The following is a 19,217-nucleotide window of genomic DNA, read 5'->3' as shown; positions in this document are numbered from 1 at the left end:
TATATTTCTCAAGTCTATAACAACTTTCATTTTCGTGAATCAGGAAAACTAGCCATTTTTAAAGCCAAAGTGATTGGAAACCCAGCACCCACTGTAACCTGGCATAGAGCAAAAGGTGAAATGAATAATCCACAAAAGTTCCAGAACAAATATGACCCCACAACTAATGAACACACTTTGGAGGTATGCACAGGCTTTTAGCCTCACTTTTAATCCTCTACTTAACATTTAAGGTGAAGTGTGTAATGGTTTAATTTTAAAATACCTTCTCATATCCCAGATTAATGTGAAGAGACTGTCTAAGTAGGATGATTCCCGCAGAAAGTGCAAACTCTGTTGCCCTGTACCGTCAGAGCATTGCTTGCTTCAGTTGTTTGAGCAGCCCAACACAGCAACATTGTCACAACCAATGGCACAATTTTGGGACAGGACTTCCTGGTTGCTGACCAAATGGGAGAGGGTGGGGGGAGTGGTCAAGAAATCTGTTTGGAATCAGTCATTATTATTCTCTTTGGCAGCTCAAACATTACACACTTCACCCTTAATTGTTCATTTCATTATCAACCTCTTTTCCGAATTATTACCCAAGATTCACCAACCCAACCTATTTTTCTGATCATTTAATTTTGCAGATACCTAAAGTCAGTGGTGATGAAGCTGACACTTACAAATGCTATGCCTCAAATGAATATGGAAAAGCTGTTTGCACTGTTGTCCTAAATGTCATTGAAGGTAGGACACACGTCTTTAAAAGCCTACTTGTTTATGTGTTACTTTCATTACTAAGTTCTTATTCTATCCACACAAAAAGTAGAACTAATACTAGAAAATAGCTGCAAACACAATATTTTCTTTTTCTTTTCAGTTGGATTCAAAAAGGACAAAGAAATGCAAAAGGCTGAAGGAAGTAAGATAATTGTAACAACATTTTGGTAGCTGATTTTCTTCAGTTCATCATACAGGAAAAAGATTTAATGGGATACTTGTGACATTGAATATGGCACACACAAGCATTAACTTTCTTCTGTTTGTTAATTGCATTTTGCAGCTACAGCAGGTGACCCTACAGAGTTTAGAAAGAGGCTCAGGAGAAGGTGAGACATTTGTTTCCATTACATTACACATTAATGCCCTGTCATCAGCAGTGCAGTTTCACATTAGGCTCTATTTGTACGTCTGAATCTTGCCATAGTTAATTAGCCCATCTCATATGAAAACATCAGTCACATTAACCCAGTTAAATGCTAGCATTTGGCCTGAAGTTCATATTTGTCATTACAATCTTCTTAAAGTGTTGGCAAAAAAGCTGAGGAGAAAAAGGAAGGTGACATTGACGACTCTGTGTGGGAATTACTGCTGAGTGCTGAGAAGAAAGACTATGAACACATTTGCATCGAGTATGGCATCACTGATTTCCGTGGCATGCTGAAGAAATTGGTCGAGATGACGAAGGAAAGAGAAGAGGAGCAGGCACAGGTAAAGAGCTGCCAAAATGATAGAAGGTTTCTCAAAGAATTGCTTTCACGTGTTCATGACTGGATGCACAAATCTGGAGACCAATTGTTATGTACTGTTTGTCTCACTGATTTAGTTCATCCAACATCTCAGTAATCTCAAGCCCATTGAGGTGAAATCTGAGGAGGGTGCAACCTTTGAACTGGAAATGGAGCTCAAAGACCCCAACAGTCGCATTTTTCTGTATAAGGTGAGAACTGTGAATCAGAGGATGTAAAATACCAATGAAAAAAGGTGTGACAGGTACATTAGATCAATGCTAGTTACACACAATCAGTGGCTCTCACTGAGCTCTCATCGTCTGTGATAATCGACAAACAGCCACAACTGGTTCCCATCAGTATTATTTCAGTATCATTGAGATACTATTATAATTCTTTTTAATTAATTTTTGAATTTTAAAGTTTTAGTAATTTTATTGTAATTTGTAATTTTAGTATAAGTTAAACTAAATGAATATGAGAAATATTGCTTTGGCAACTAGCTGAAATAAAAAAATATGTTTAAGTTTTTTTCTATTTTATTTCGGTTAATGTTTATTTTATTTCAAGTAATTTTTTTATGATTTTTATTTTAGTTAACTATAATAACCCTGGTTCATTTACAATAATATCTGAAAAAGCACCCCAATATTTAAGACATTTTAACAGTAAAATCATGGCGAACATAATTGCGCTCCATCCAGTGCTTCACGCTTCAGTATAGTAGGTGGCGTCTTACCATTAGACTGAATTCACCCAGCCGGAAATGTATTCAATTATTATGACTTATTATGACTACAATTTGTTTAGCTGGGTAATGATATATTAGACCACAATAACCACATAACAAACAAAGATGATTAGTTAACATGCATTTGCATATGGCTATGAAGTTTGATTTTATCGTTTCAGTACATGACTTTGACATTGAATATTTTGCAAATGAAAAGCCTGTTTTATATAGGCCACACAAAAGATACTGCACTTGTGCTACCTATTCAGCCAGCACTATTATGAGCACCAGTCTTAAAGGTAGGGCCGTTTCTAGCCATTTTGACGCCCTAGGAGAAATCTTTTTCTTCTTCTTTTTTTTGTTCAGTTGTTGTTGTTTGAAACGTTGATTTAAAGTGTCTGTTTTTTCCATTATTATTTCAGTCAAACCTATAAAACCCTTAGTTACCCCAAACTACATAAAAAAGCTTGATCAGTCACATAAAAGTAATCAGAATGCAGCTACTTATTCCCTTTTTACTCACTGGCGAATGAACTTCCCCTTTAACGCAACGCTCTGCCCCCTGCGTATGACGTTGCTCCCATTAAGCACTGTTAGAAGTGAATGAATTGATTCAGCATTTCAACACTTCCGTAAGGATGCATTAAATTCAACAAAGCGGTTTAATAAAGGATGTGTTGATCTTGTGAATTAGCTAATTTTACTATACTAATATTTTGAATTTATTACGCAACACACCGATCATTTAACAATGCATTGGTGCAAAAACGCACACCTTTTGGACCAATTATGTAGCATAATTTCTCGACTGCCACAAATACTGCCTTAACAAAATACTAATTTTGTGTACGTTTTTACTGTACTTATATTTTAAATTGGCCTTTGAACTTAAAAAAAAAGCGTTACTTTGCCAAAGCACTGACAGAACCCATTGATCTAACAGTGTTGTTGAGTGCTCTAAATGCAAACTTTGCATGCAACAATCCGGCAGCAATTGACAGCGCTCATTGATCTAACGGTGTGGTTGAGCGCTCCAAATGCAAACTTTGCATGCAACAATCCGGCAGCAATTGACAGCGCTCTGATCCAATGGCATACAGGCATCATCAGATTAACAGCACTCTAGCCCAATTATGTTGGGGGATCCCGTGGGGGCGGCCATCATATTTCAGGTTGGCGGTGCCACACTTTATCCCAAGCCTGCTAAAATGTAGTGCCAGTATGTGCGCTCATTGGCGCCCCCTCCTGCTGGTGGCACCCTAGGCAACCGTCTAGCTTGCCTATGTCTAGAAACGGGCCTGTTTAATATGTTTTTTTGTCTTATTTTTCTATGTGCATCATGAACAGTTATCACAGTTACTCTTTCCCTTTTGTTCAGGACGGTGTCATGATTCCATACAGCAAAGATGTTGAAGGCGAATTGAAGCACTGTCTAAAACAAGTTGGCAAGAAGTATATCTTCACTGTTAAGAATCTCAATCTAGAAGATGCCGGAATCTATCAAGTGGATGTTGAGGGTGTCAATATCTTTTCAACGGATTTCAAGGGTAGGTTTTTTACAGCACATTTGTCTGTTTCTCAGTTAACCTCCTGCTGAAATGACCAACACGAATTCCCATGCCTGTCTACGTTGCCTTGGAGTTTCTCCAAAGCTGGTTAACCAACATAAATGCACATCTACACTGGATGTGAGCTATGCGCCATTATGCCCCAAAACTAAATCGATCCCATTATAATCAATAAAGCTGTTGTCACGGTTCGATTGTCACAAAAGCGCACAACGAAGAAAAATTTTAAGAATCAGGGATTTAATGTAGAATACACAGGAGACCTAGTAAACCACAACCAAACATAAATGCAAACCAAGACAGACAGAGACTAGAAGGAACATATAAGGGTATTCAAACAATGGGACTGAGATAATTAATAAAACGGAACAGAATGACGTAATTAAGACAACTAAGGAAAACTAGGTCAAAGGAAAACTAACAGAAAACCACAGACACAGTTGCAGCTGTCTACACTGGAAGCATCTGTTTGGTTGCACATCGGACAGTTACATCAAAGTCGGCATGTGATGTTTCTGGTCTGCTAATATAAATTGCCTTTTGCTTTTATACGTGTACACAGATACACATATTTCCATTGAAAATAAAGCAAGTTGTGTTGTTAAGACGCTAGTTAAGAAGCCTATTGGAGACACCAGCATTCAAAACCAGGTCTTTTCAGCAGTGCTTTTACAGAATGCATAATGTCATTGACTGAGGTGTGTTTATCCATATTTAACACAGTTCCCCCCGTGGACTTTGCCCTGAAGATTAAGGAGGTGACGGCCCAAGAGAGAGAGGATGCCATCTTTGAGTGTGTTTTAACTCAGCCCATTAGTAAGATGGTTTGGACCCTAAAAAATACACCTCTCTTTAACAATGACAAATTTGAGATTACGTGTTCAGAAGATAAACTGATCCACCGTCTGAGAATTGTTGATTGTATGCCTTTGGATGCTGGAATCTATGCTGCTATAGCCGGCATTAAGTCTTGCAGTGCTTGGCTGATTGTAGAAGGTAAGTACAACTTTTTTAGTAGAAATAAGTTATGTCAATGAATGAAACGTAATCAAATTAAATACATCATGATGATTAATTAAATTAATTGCACATATATTTGCACATCACATTTACAATACCTGTATGAATTTCTTTTTTTCTGCTGAACACAAGAGAAGATATTTTGAAGAATGTTGGTAATTAAACAGTTTCTGGTCCCCATTGACCTATTTTTTCAATTTTTAAAAAAGTTAAAAAAAATAAAAACATTACAAACTATGACTTTAAAGTCAATATATCATGTTTTACTTCTGTAATGCATTCTTTTTATTTTAAACAATTGTACTACATCCTGTAATTGTATTAACATCCTTCAATTCAATAAGCACTATCTGAATCTGTTTGTAATATTGTTTCCACAAAAGCTGACAAAGACCCTGCAACAAAGGGGAAGAAGAAAGCCCGTAAAACCACTCAGGCAGGTGGTGGTGGTGAAGACTTGCTGAAGGTTGCTGCTGAGCAGGCAGAGAGGAACAAGAAGGAGATAGCAGAAGCTTTGGAGGCTGCTAAGAAACTCCAGGCTGAAAGAGAGGCAGCAGAAGCTGAAGCTAAAGCCCGAGCTGCAGCTGAAGCCGAAGCAGCAAAAGCAGCAGCACAGGCAGCAGCAGCTGCCGCGGCCGCAGCTGCTGCTAAAGCTGCACAGGACGCTCTTGCCGCAGCTAAAGCCAAAGGAAAATCTGAGGCTGAAGCTAAAGCCACAGCAGAAGCAGCTGCATGGGCTGCAGCAGCTAAAGCCAAAGCCAGTGCTGAGGAGGAGGCCAGGAAGCAGGCTGAACTTAAGGCCTTAAGTGAAGGTCTGAATGCTGAGCAAGCTGCTGTGATGACTGCACAGGCAGCTGTTGCGGCAGCAAGTCTTGGGAAGGCTGAAGCTGCAGGTGGAGTTGGAGGTGGTGCTGCAGCGGTGGTAGGAGCAGTAATGGCTGCAGGAGCTACAGGTACTGGAGAAGCTGGTGGAGCCAGAGGAGCCGGAGGGGCTGATGGAGCTGGAGGTGCTGGTGGAGCTGGAGGAGCCGGTGGAGCCGGAGGTGCTGGTGGAGCTGATGGAGCTGAAGGAGCCGGAGGAGCTGATGGAGCTGGAGGAGCCGGTGGGGCTGGAGGAGCTGGAGCTGCGGGTGGGGCTGGAGGAGCTGATGGTTCTGGAGGAAGCGGTGGCGAGGGAGGAGAGGGAGGAGATGGAAGAGACAAGAAGCGTCAAAGAGCAGGACCTCTTGTACCAGAGAATGTCGTAGGTAAGAAATTATACAAGGAGACGTTAAATTTATCTATTCTATACAAATTACTTCTCACTTTTATCTCTAATTTTAAAAATATGTACTGTAACATTGCAGCAGTGTTTGGTTCTTACAGAAAACATACAGTCTAGCAAAGCAAGCCAAACTTTCATACAGTACATATACAGTTTTGTATATACAAAAAACAATGCCATTAAAAGTAAGATTTTTTTTATGTTTTTTAAAGAACTATCTTATGCTGACCAATGCTGCATTTATTTGATCAAAATTATAAAATATTATTACAATTTCAAATATAATAATAATTGCAATTTTAAATAATAATAATAACAATAATAATAAACATTTCTTATGATTATCACTGTTGTTTGCTGCTTAAAGTCCGTGTAAAGCAATAAAAAGCTGTTTTGTAAATTATCGCAACCAGGTAATATGCATTTACGTGGCAAAGGCATAGCTAGTTAGCAACCTGTAGGCTGTAGTAACTAACGGTAATGACAGTTGTCTAACTAGCGATTGAGTGGACAAACCACTGATGCTAATGCACTCTAGTTATTAGGTGTGTTCGACTTAAAACAGCCGATCGGTGTATGGCATCAAAGCACCGTGAGAGTGATTCGAAAGCAAGCAAAGTCGTCTGCTCTCTATAGCTCTCACGGTACTTAATCGAGACATGATTTCAGCCTTGCCCAAAAAATCCTGAAACAAAAATGATGAAAAACTATTTAACTCCACATTTCAGTACTACATAGTTCAGAGTCTTTGTAACGTGTTTCAGCAATACATTTCTAACATTTATAATGTGTTTAGAAGCAATTCTCTGAATTGCTTTTACACAGACTTTAATATTTTTGTGATTCCTTTTTCAGGATTCTTTAATGAATAAAATATTCAAAAGAGTAGCATTTATTTTAAATAGATATTTTGTTTGTTATAAAACAAATAAAATTCTTTACTGTCACTTTTGATCAATTTAATGCATCCTTGCTAAATAAAAGTATTAATTTATTGGTGTGTACAGTGAATGTAAACAGTTTATATATGTATATACTCATTCATTCATACACACTCCTACAGCAACTATACTGATACCTGTTTAATTATCTTCCCAAATGTTATATTACGGATACCTTCTTACAAAACTGTTATTGATTATTTTGAAGTGTCAGCATTCATCTAGTTTTGTAAATGAGCTTTGGTTTTGTGCAACATCCTTGCACAACTTTCTGTTTGCTTATAAGCTGATGTTATTCTGCGCATGCAAATGCAATCATCACAACTCCTATATCCTAGAGGTGTTTTAGCTCAAGCGGGATACACACACAACACAATCAAAGCATTCCACATCCTGAGCTGATTAATTCACACTTTACATCAAAAATCATGATAGGAAGCTCAAACACACCCAGCACAGTTCCAGATGTGAGCATGGAGCGTTGTAAAAAGGAAGGGGAAGCCGAGGGCTGTACTCGTGTAAGACAAGGCCCACTGATACCAGACACAGTGACTGGTAAGAGTGTGGGATGAACACTAAATCCAGCTCATCTGTATTAAACTCCTGTGCAGTGATTACAGAAACTAAATAGTTTACTAAATTAAAAAGTGTATTTTCCATTAAACATCAACAGTAACACAAATAGCTTTTACTTGAATGATATATTGATCATGAGAAAGACATTTCAGGTAATATTAACAACCTATTTATTTATTTTTAATAAACACTGATTTATTAAGCATGATTATTAATTTTCAGTGATTAAGAGTGATTAATATATATATATATATATATATATATATATATAGAGATATATATATATATATATATATATATATATATATATATAATACTTTTAACATGGGGAAAAACAGTGGAGTGCTTAAAAATATTATCACAACTAATGTAATTTCCAATAATATGAGATCATCAAACCGAAAACTTTTTTTTATTTTCTCTGTCATCGAATGTTCCATAAAATTAACATTTTTCAGCTTAATGTGCTTCTCGGTTTGTCTGTCTTAATTGTTCGTTTGTGTCATTTATTTGTTCATGTACCTGTATTGTGGTGTTAGTTTGTCAGTGTTTTTAACTGTCAGTGTGTAACGTTTCAAATGTTGTTGTGATTGTTTGGTTGTCTGTGGTGCTACGCTGGGTAGCCCCTCCCACTGTGATATCTCATTGGCCATATATCGAGCTCTCCATAGTTGTATATTAAACATCATGTTCTCAATGGTTGTGCAGCAGAGTCATGCAGCATTTTTGTTCCAGTTTCTGGTAACTTTTTAAAAATATATAATTTTTAACATTAATGCATTTTCCATTGTTGTGTAATTACATAAAAACAAAAACAAAATAACAATGTAACAGTCAATCGGAATATTTGATGTTTAATACAGAGCTTTGTGGAGCAGGATTTTTTAACCAATGAGATTTTATTGAGGATGGAATTACCCAGCATAGCACAAAAGCAACAAAACTGCAGCACGTTTAGAGACTCAACCTTGGAAAATGTTCATGGTTTGCTTTTTTGTGGCAGTTTTTGTTACAGTTTTCTTAAATGTTGTTTGTTTTAAGTGTTTTTCTTCTTATTCTAAATGTTCTTTCCAACCTCTTTATCATATTAATGTCAATCTTCAAAATGCTTCACCGACTGACCGAACGGCATGAATAAAGGTGGGGGTAACCCATCAGATAAAGAAAAACCATCAGGTTCCGGTAATCCATCAGGTTCCGGTAACCCATCAGGTTCAGGAAACCCGTCAGGTTCTGAAAATCCTTCAGGTTCTGGGAGCCCATCGGGGTCTGCTAGTGCTTCAGGTTCTGGCAGCGCTTCAGGTTCGGGGGACCCACCAGGCCCCGGAAAGCCACCAGGTCCTGGAGGGCCATCAGAGGGCAGCACTGAAGCTACAGAGGAAGAAAAAAGAGCTGAAGATGAAAAGGATGAGTCAGCTAAATCTGGCAAGCGTTCGGGCCGTAAAAAACAAGGCCCACAGGTTCCGGAGACAGTTGTTGGTAAGAGATGTTTGAAGTTGCACTAAGTAATGACATTGCTTCCATGCAGATGTCAAAGTCATTCAGAATACTACTCAGGAATAACTGTGCAATCTCTTGTAGGAGATCTGGGTCTAATTCAGTCACATCATCTGAACAATAAACAAAGTTATCCAAGCACTTCCTATTCCTATTAAGTCTTTCATATGACTATGGAGACATTTTTGCACATTAATAATCAGAAAACTTCTTTATTCGGTTATCAAGCATTTACTTGCTCTGCCACAACATCCCTGAAGGACTTAGGTCCTTGTTTAATGTTTTACTTAATTTAGCTTTAATTTAACCATTCTGGACGTGTTTTGGGTCTTATTTCTGCAGGACCAAACATCTCACAAAATACCTTGGGACTTCCTAGATAACTTTCCACTGACAAACTTAGTTGGTTTCATTGTCCCAATTGCTCATCATTTAAAGATTATACCCCTAGTTTCCACAGAACAGGCTTTGTAAGCATATGCATATTCATATCAGCAGTTCTTGGACATAAAGTTTGTGTTGAAACTTTGTGAAGGCATATCTGATGAGCAAGCTCAAAATAAGTGAGGGATATATTGAGCAAGGCGGGCTGTAATCAGTAACTTTAATAACCTCTTTAATTAGGTTGATTCGAGTAGGCGGACGTTTTATGTTTACATAATGGCAGTGGGCGTTGGATAACTTTGTTTATTGAAGGAATGATTCAGTCAAAATGGAAAATGCTGTCTTTATATGTATTTACGCTCATGCCATTCCAAACCTGTATGTTGTACATTTTTTCTTTGGAAGACAATAATAATAATAATAGTTTCATTTTATTTTATTTTTTATTATTTAATTTATATATTTTTTTTGTGTGTAAATTATTTTATAGTATATTATAGCTTTATTTGTTTGTTTGTTTGTATAAAGAATCATATGGTTTACACAGTGCTTATGGTGCTTTTGTTGTGCTTGACAGCCTGTGGTCAATATGACTGAACTGACATAGAAGATCTATGTAAAAATCCTTTATAAATTCAATTTTTGAATTTACCAAACAACAACAACGATATACAGGTTTGGAGGGACACCTCTGAGTAAACTATTCCTTTAAATAAATAAAATAAAATAAAAAATCTCTATATAATTGGACTGAGGACCAATACCTTTGTTGAAAACTTCTATGTTTTATTGAAAGATTCAGTAATAAATGTGTAAAACAAATAGTAGCTACCCAGTCTGCAATGTGCCAGATATTCTTATGCACTGTGTGTGTGTCTGCTGTCTGTGTATATCAGTATGCACTTGTATTGTCTTCACCAAGCTTGCTTGTCTTGCTAAAGGCCAATCACCTCGCTCATTAATCAGAGGAACTGGGGCATTATAAGATCTTAATAAATTCAGCCAAATATGACTTCACGAACTTTAATTACGAGAAGACAAATTAAGGATTTTTTTATGTCCTAGAAGACCTGAAAATTCAAGTAGAAGTCATTCCAGCAAGATGTTTCTTTGCCTTAACACTAAAAAAAGTGACTGAATCAGTATTTACCTGGAGATTTTAAAGCAAATTCTGCACAGATATCTGCACAAGTTTCCAGAGAACAAATAATACAAGATGGGGAAAAAAAAGGGGGAATATTTACATTAATCTAATAGAACAGCAACATTATTTGGTAATATCACCAAATCCAGAAGGTTTCCATAATTTTCCCATTAGTGGGGAATTTAACAAATAATTAGAGTCACTACTAATTCAGCGATTTCTCTCAACTGAACAACTTCACCCAAGGGTGAAAATGTACTATTAGAATGTCTGTACAATGCAGTTCAAAACAAGGCAGGTTAAATGTGTAGCAGCCATTCAGAGATGCTTCATAAGTGGTCTTTGTCATCATGATGGATTCTAAGAAGATACGGATTCTAAGAAGTCAGCACTGAAGCCAATGGCAAGATATACTTGATTTTTTTTTTCAGACAAATTTCTAACTTTCATTCACATTTAAATGAAAGTTAATGCATTTTAACATGTGCCCATTAAATATGTATGCCCATACTTACTACTGTAAGTGTACAATTTCACTGTTGTAGAATTGCTACAGTAGGCCTCAGTTAATGTGTGTGGAGTACATTTCAAACAGCAATACAGCAAAATGATAACCATTCTTGAATTATTAATTACTAATTTTGTTCACAAATCACCTGCAGATCCTGGTGTTCACTTTTCTGCTGGGCTGGAAGACTGCAAAGCCATTGTGGGAGAGGCAGCTGAACTGGTCTGCAAACTTAGCAGTGCTGACTGTAATGGCGTCTGGTCCAAAGATGGCAATGAGGTATTAACATATGTATATATGATGTGTGTATGTGTGCATGTATACACATATACTCAATTTTTTACATTTCTCTGTAGATTACTGCCTCCACTGAGGGTATAACTATCAGCAAAGAGGAAGCCGTTCACAAACTGAAAATTGCAAAAGTAACAGACGAATTTGCTGGAAAATATCGATTTGAGGCTGATGGGCGTAAAACTGAATGCGTGATTGCTGTTGAAGGTTTGTTTTGTAATATCTGCTCATTTGTGCTAATGCATATGCAAATGATTCGAAATGTAACGTTTATACTTTTTTTTTTTTTTTTGGATCTTTTGTTTAAGATCCACCGAGATTCAGTGACAAGGAAATTGAAGCATTTGCAAAACCGATTGTGATCAAACACAATCAGAAAGCCACCTTCAAAATTCCATTTATTGGCCGTGAGCCATTCAAAGTTCAGTGGTACAAAGATGGTGAAGAGCTCATGCCAGACTCTCACTGCAAGATTGAGATTTCAGAGGGTGAAAGCCGTCTGCTTCTCACCAAACTACAGCGTAAAGACACCGGGGAAATAAAAATCAAAGTCAAAAATGAGTTTGGCGCAGCTGAAGCCATTTCTAATCTAGTTGTACTTGGTGAGTACAAAAAAAGTGAACTAATTAAACAGGTTGTATTTTTAATAAGAATGTAGTACAGTTTGGTAATAAAATTACACTCCACTTTGCCTGATAAATTTTTACCTCATTTAGATAAACCTACCCCCCCACTTGGACCACTGGAGATCGTTGAGGCATCTGCCAACTGCATTGAGATAAAGTGGAGACCACCAAAAGACAATGGTGGTTGCCCTATTAAACATTACATACTTGAGCGTAACCAAATTGGACGCAATACATGGAAAAAGATAGGCCAGATCCCAGGTGAAGCCCACTACAGAGACACCGATGTTGACCATGGCAGGAGATACTGTTATCGTATCAGAGCCAAGACTGATGAGGGCATCAGTGAACAGATGGAGACTGAGGATGTGCAGGCTGGCACTAAAGGTGACTTACTAAAAAAATCTCTCAAAGTAGCCTTGTGCTAGTCAGTTGCCATCCAGACTTGTCTTAATATGAACCTATGAAATGTCTTACTTTTCAGCATATCCTGGTCAGCCATCTGCTCCTAAAGTAGCCAGTGCCTTCAAAGACTGCATTAACCTGACATGGAGTCCTCCGACCAACACTGGAGGAACCAGTATTTTGGGTTATAACTTAGAGAAACGCAAGAAGGGCAGCAACTTGTGGGGCCAAGTCAATCCACCAGACCAGCCAATCCAAGGTTTGTATCTCACATTTTTACACAAGTTACTTTAAAGTACTGTCTGCTAGTAATGTTTACTTCTCAATTGCCATCCACAGCAAAGAAATATCCTGTAAAAGATGTAGTTGAAGGAATGGAGTATGAGTTCCGTGTGTCCGCCATCAACATATCTGGAGCTGGTGAACCAAGTAACCCCTCAGAATTTGTGTTTGCAAGAGATCCCAAAAGTGAGTAATTTCTCAGGTTGCTCATTATCTTCAAAAAGAGAAGAGGAATTCAGCATAAGTATTCCCAAAGCTGTACATTTCAAAAAATGAACCATGGCCTCCCCTCATAGATATGCAAAAATAACAGATTTAGGTCAGAATTTTCTGGGCTTCAAAATAACAAGCTAATTTGAACTCCTCTTGCACTTCTCCCTATTTTCTCGTTCAACGTTTTCTCATGCAAATGCTTTCATCTCAATTTCCTGTTAGAACCCCCTGGTAAAGTCATTGACCTTAAAGTGACAGACTCCACCTACACTACCTTATCCTTGTCTTGGACTAAACCAAAAGAAGAGCCTGGTGTTCAGGATGAGGCCAAGGGATACTTTGTGGATGTCAGGCCTGCTGAGAACACCGAATGGGATCGATGCATCACAAATCCCATTACCATGACCTCTTACACTGTAAAGGGACTGAAATCAATGGCCATGTATTGGGTTAGAGTGATCGCCGTCAATGAAGGTGGAGAGGGTGAGCCAGAGGAGCTGAACAACTATATCTTGGCTATGCCTCCTCCAGGTGAATCATCTCATCTATGTTCAGAAAGGCCATAAAATTAAAAAACTACCTCTCATTTTCAAAAACTGAACTGGATATGCCACATCATTAAATCAAGGTTTTGTTTTTCTTAGTGAGACCGAGATTCACGGATTCTAAGATCAAGAGCTTCATGGTGGTCAGAGCTGGAAATTCTGCAAGATTCAACATCAACTTTGAGGTAATAGGCAATACTAAAACCATACTATTAGAGACCAAACCAGGGGTTTAGAACTTTTATCACATAAAGTTTGTCACTTTTTGGGAGACAATCATTATATACTACCTGCCGTGTGAAGGTCTGAAATATAACCAGACTCCTGTTGCCCCTCCTCGATTCCTTGATCAAAAATGTAGTGCTGACTTCAGCAAATCATTTAGGACTACTAGCTGAATAATATGTCCCATAATTAATATTCATGAGCCAGGCTATAACGTGCTCCCTTCTCATACACTTTTCAGATCATTCCTACTCCCCTCATTAAAACTATATTTTGCACTGGCCACATGTCCAATACTTGTCCTATATTAACTTTTCACAGGCTTCCCCATGGCCTGATGTCATCTGGCTTAAAGATGGTATCCCTGTGTCCAAACGTGCCACTATTAGCAATGCTGAGGGAGGTTCTCAGATCCTGATCCCATCTGCAGATCGCTCCGATACAGGAATCTATACCATCATAGTCAAGAACGTTGTGGGACAAGAGACCTTCAGTATTGAGATTAGAGTTACAGGTAAAATAAGGAAACCAGTGTATGTCTGTGAATCTGTTATTATCAAAGATACCATCTTAAATTATTGACTGTAGCATCACCAAATAGAATTGAAAAAATGTTTTCAAATATGTTTTCCTAAATAGTCCCAGTCTGTCTGGTTGAAAAACATAGCTACACCCCCATCTCACGCCATGTTGATATGTTGGGCTGGTCGGAATTTTTAAACAGAGCAATGTTTTGTTAGTACTTTTTTGGTGAAATCATTTTATGAATAACTTATAGTCTCAACATATTAAGCTGGGACTGTAGAAAAGTATTTTAACTAACTCAAAAAAAAAAAAAAAAAAACAAAAAAAAAAGGTAAAAAAAAAAAAAAAAAACGAGCATTTTCTGTAGCTAACTAGTTGGTCCAATGGCATTGCAAAAAGAGAATAACCTCCTCTGGCTTTTGATTTCTTTTAACAAACTAAAAAAAAAAAAAAAAAAACACAAAGAGAAATGTTCACTACCGTTCAAAAGTCACCAAGGCTGCATTTATTTGAATACAGTAAAAACAGTAAAAATTTTTATTACAATTATTTATTTGTTTTCCTATTTTAGTATAATTAAAAATGCTATTTATTCCCATGATGGCAAAGCTGAATTTTCAGCCATTACTCCAGTCTTTAGTGTCACATGATCTTTCAGAAATCATTCAAATATGCCAATTTTGTATGCAATACATTTTTCTAATTATTATCAATACTGAAAACAGTTGTGCTGCTTAATATTTTTGCAGAAACTGTTCAAAAGAACATTTATTTGAAAAATCTTTACTGTCACTTTTGATTAATTTAATGCATCCTTGCTGATAAAAAGTATTAATTAATTTTTTTTTTTTTTATTTGAATGGCAGTGTAGATTTATAGATAGTTATAAAAACAATATACTAAACCACACTTGGTCTGTAGAGGAATGTACATGTAATAGCCTTGATCCGCCAGTCCTGATGAACTACGACTGATTGTTTTGGTGTAGATGAGCCAAAGCCCCCAGGCCCCATAGAGTTGGATGAGAATGTTCCGGGCACGGTGACAGTTTCCTGGGAACCATCCCCAGACGAGAAACGTGATGATCGCCTGCATTACATGGTGACCAAGAGAGACTCGAGCAAGAGGACCTGGCACACTGTAGCAGACCGTATCTTCAACAACCGTTTCACAGCCTGTAACATCATGCCAGGGAGAGAATACCAGTTCCGTGTGTACTCCAAAAATGACATTGGCCTGTCTGCCCCTTCGGAGTCACCAAAATGGCTAATCACATGCAAGAAAGGTTTGTGATATTGGGGTATGGTGATTCGAGCTACTAGCATTATTCCTATTCAGTCCTTTTGTAAAGCCAGCGGCTATTTACTGAAAATGGTGGATGATATTTATGCTACGTGGTATAATTGTAGATACTGTTTGCATTAAGTATAAACAGCAATACATAGCATCTAAGTGCAAATTGAAACAGATGTATTACACAGTGTAAATGAATAACATCTCAGTGGGTGGGTGGAGTCAGCTATTTGGACTCAAATGTAAACAGACACAACCTATTATAAACTGGTTTATGATGATAAATATTTCACAAACTGAATGAAAACAGTGGTTTTCAACTGGTTTTTGCTTCAACACCCAAATTTGTGCATCAAGTGGTGACCCGACACAGTGTCAAAATTATATATTATGTTCATATATAAACGTAACAAAAAGCCGTGAAAATCAAACATGAAATGTATTAATATTACCACGAACTGCAATGTGCAAAGCCTACACACTGGGCCAAATATTATATTATTTGTAACGCTTACCAATTCCAATGTTTAACATCAGTTAACTACAAAAGTTAAAGTTAGCTAACAATAAAAACATGTCTAAAGCATTTATTAATCTTAATTAATTTCAACATTTATTAACACATTAATAAAAATCAAAACTTGTATCTGTTAATGTTATATAATGGACCTGAACTAACATAAACTAACAATGAACGGTTGTGTTTTTTTATTAAACATTAACAAAGATTAATAAATACTGTAACAAAAGTATTACTAATTGTTAGTTAATGCGTTAATGGGACCTAGTTGTATTGTTACCATGATAATATACTAATATGTTAGTAATATTCCCAAGTGACAGATGAATTTGATTGAATATCTTTCAGCAACAAATGATATTGGAAGTGATTTTTACCCAAAATGTACTTGGTTACATTATATGGTTAGTATCTGCTATCGCAGGTCCATCAGACCTGTAACCCATTTTTGGATTGCGACCTATCAGTTGAGAACCACTGATTTAGACTGTATCTGGCCTTTGCACGTTCTGCCACTAGGGGGTGTCTGTTTACTGTGGACACCCTGCCAACACATGCACCAAACTGTGACCCTTCAGGGACCCACCCACTCACCGACATGTCAAGTACACAACCTTAATCAACTGATTTTTAACCAGGCTCCTTCAATTATTGCAGAAAAATTCACACTGAACATCCCAGAGTCCAAGACCTGCAACTTGGAGAGTCCTCCGAGGTTTATGGTTCCCCTGAAAATCCACACAGCCCCACAAGGCTACGAGTGCTACATGAACTGTGCCGTGAGGGGCAAACCCACACCCCATGTCACCTGGTACCGCAACAATGTCAGCCTCAACACTGACACCAACTACTACATCACTAACACCTGTGGAGTGTGCTCCATGCTCATTCTCAGGGTTGGAGCCAAAGACATGGGAGAGTATAAAGTCATAGCTGAGAGCTCACTGGGAAGAGCAGAGTGCACCACCAATCTCGCAGTGAGAGGTAAGGTTCTACATGAAGAAATTTACACCATTAAGCACCTGATGACAACTGGGTTTCCCAAAGCGCTAAGTACAATTTTAGAAGTCGTACTTTAACTCTAAGCAAGTTTCCCCACAACATCATCTACTTATTTGCTATGTAAAACCATATATAAATTCTCAGACCTTTTTTAGTGTTAAAAAACTGAACCTTCATGAAACTACCAAAGCGTCAACATTTTTTCACAATATTCAGTAATGCTTAATAACTTCCAGTGACTTGACAAGATAACATAATTTTACATATTCAGCAGCATTTTCAAACTATTTTAATGTTGTGGAGACAAACTCCTGAAGATCCTGGCAACCACTGTGGCCTTTGGACCTAACAGTAACAATGCACATACATTTTACTAACAAGCATTCTGTGTGCTGGTTTGAGAAACCAGTGTCAATGCATCCAAATACAGGTTGATCTGCAGTAATATTGGGAAACTCAGCAAATGCCACTCAGAAAAGTTATTAAATGACTAAATGAAAACTTCTAAATGCATCTAAATCTTCTGAATCCAATTTAACAAGGCATCCTACCAATGCAACACTATATGCAGCTAAATGCGGTATAATGCTATTCATTAGTATTTAAAATTATTAATAATTAATTAACATTAATAAAGATTACTATAACAAATGTATTGGTAATTGTTAGTTAATGCATCAACTAATGTAACTAATGGGACAGAATGAAAACATCTAAATGCCTCTGAATCCAGTTGTACAGAACATTCTTCCAATGCATCACTAACTAGCTATTTGATGTATAATGTTTCTAAATATATTTCTGAGTATATCTTCAGAAATCCTTAGAATAACTTGGTTTCAAACATTTAAGCATGTTAAAAAGTCATAAAAGTTACTCAAAGTAAATTCAGAGAGTTTAGAACATTTCATACATAAAACTGCAAATAAACACCTTAATCATATTTTCTTTGTTTTTCAGAATAAAACCTTGACGTGGGGAGGATGTCAAAAAAACTGCTTACAAATCATTGTGCAAATCTTTTTTTTTTTTTTTTTTTTTTTTTAGTACCTTTGTAGAACTACAGCATTGATTATTTTTGCAGAAAGATGGCTCATGGAAATACTGCGCACTGTGTGGCCTTATGAGACAGAAACGGTGGAATCAAATGCATGTGAAAAACTTCATATTGTCTTATTGTGTTGAATAGCACAAAAATCTGAAAACATAAAGAAAAAACTCTGTGTTGTGCTGCTTGGGTGGCTGATGCTAATACGCCATGCTTACCTAATCCTGTTTGGCAATGATTTTACTTCATCTTAGTTCAGGTTTGGGGGGGGGTATTGTATTTGTACACAATTTAATTTATTACTTTATTTATTCTTGGCTTTTGTGTATGTACCCTGCTCTTTCACAAATTCAAGTACACACACAAAAAAGTGCTGATTTCTCACATCCATTTTTTTCTTTTTGCTTGTCTGGAAATGCTAAAGTATAAAAGAATATTTAGCTTCTTCAGATATCGTTTATCAACAAAAATGGTTTGGTGTAAATAAAATATTGAGGTTCTTTGAACAGTGCACTTGTGTATCGACTGTTATTGTACCTTATCATTACAAATCCATTACTCTGCGTATTAATTCAAAGCACAATGATCCGATTATTAATCCATGATCCTGTGCTCCTACAATTCTCAAGAGCTGTGTTTCTGAACACATCCATTCAGAAACAGACAAAGCGAGAGAAATATTATACAGAAGTTCCATATGAATGCATACTGATGACACCATAAAGTCTCACTTATAAGTAAAGCCTGAACATGCTGTCCTTGTTATATTTGGACTATTTTACTGCATGCCAATACATTTTTTAAATGGCCTGACAGGGTCCAGCACATGTAACATCAGTATAGTTCTCCTGTGGCATGCTCATGTGTATATGTCAGACTTAAGAGTCACTATATCATGATGATTTATGACCTTTCCGTCTCTTCTGATTCATATATGGGCCATAACGTCCTGGCCTGACCATACCAATGTAACTTCAAACTCGTATCCAACAAGCATGGGATTTGTCTTGGCCAGTTAAATATTTATGTAACCCATGAATCATTTAGAATAATTTATCTCCAAAACTATTGCATACATTTACATTAAGCATCGACAAACAACATGTTT

General features: G+C 37.1%; 1 protein-coding gene across 6 annotated transcripts in view; it reads left to right on the top strand.

Annotated features, from left to right (window-relative positions):
* LOC107678150 (immunoglobulin-like and fibronectin type III domain-containing protein 1) overlaps positions 1–18,492 on the top strand; it is a 32,692-nt gene extending 14,200 nt beyond the window's left edge. For 2 of the 6 annotated variants that reach the window (XM_016473321.1, XM_016473320.1), the window contains 23 exons: positions 44–183; positions 633–732; positions 866–907; positions 1,049–1,094; positions 1,293–1,476; positions 1,592–1,705; positions 3,608–3,776; positions 4,521–4,793; positions 5,201–6,064; positions 7,458–7,577; positions 8,739–9,077; positions 11,286–11,410; positions 11,488–11,632; positions 11,734–12,027; positions 12,142–12,438; positions 12,536–12,715; positions 12,796–12,924; positions 13,174–13,482; positions 13,596–13,681; positions 14,043–14,235; positions 15,235–15,531; positions 16,717–17,043; positions 18,022–18,492. In XM_016473321.1, coding sequence (XP_016328807.1) covers positions 44–183; positions 633–732; positions 866–907; positions 1,049–1,094; positions 1,293–1,476; positions 1,592–1,705; positions 3,608–3,776; positions 4,521–4,793; positions 5,201–6,064; positions 7,458–7,577; positions 8,739–9,077; positions 11,286–11,410; positions 11,488–11,632; positions 11,734–12,027; positions 12,142–12,438; positions 12,536–12,715; positions 12,796–12,924; positions 13,174–13,482; positions 13,596–13,681; positions 14,043–14,235; positions 15,235–15,531; positions 16,717–17,043; positions 18,022–18,026 — 4,778 coding nt within the window. In that variant the 3' untranslated portion in view covers positions 18,027–18,492. The remainder of the gene's footprint in view (positions 1–43; positions 184–632; positions 733–865; positions 908–1,048; positions 1,095–1,292; positions 1,477–1,591; positions 1,706–3,607; positions 3,777–4,520; positions 4,794–5,200; positions 6,065–7,457; positions 7,578–8,738; positions 9,078–11,285; positions 11,411–11,487; positions 11,633–11,733; positions 12,028–12,141; positions 12,439–12,535; positions 12,716–12,795; positions 12,925–13,173; positions 13,483–13,595; positions 13,682–14,042; positions 14,236–15,234; positions 15,532–16,716; positions 17,044–18,021) is intronic. The other 4 variants (XM_016473325.1, XM_016473323.1, XM_016473322.1 and 1 more) reach the window with 3 other exon arrangements.
* Positions 18,493–19,217: the final 725 nt, after the last annotated feature.

Source organism: Sinocyclocheilus anshuiensis, unplaced genomic scaffold (genome assembly GCF_001515605.1).
Source record: "Sinocyclocheilus anshuiensis isolate Anshui unplaced genomic scaffold, SAMN03320099.WGS_v1.1 scaffold1776, whole genome shotgun sequence".
Taxonomy (NCBI): Eukaryota; Metazoa; Chordata; class Actinopteri; order Cypriniformes; family Cyprinidae; genus Sinocyclocheilus; species Sinocyclocheilus anshuiensis.
The sequence above is the reverse complement of the archived record's forward strand: the minus strand, read 5'-3'. Positions and strand labels throughout refer to the sequence as shown.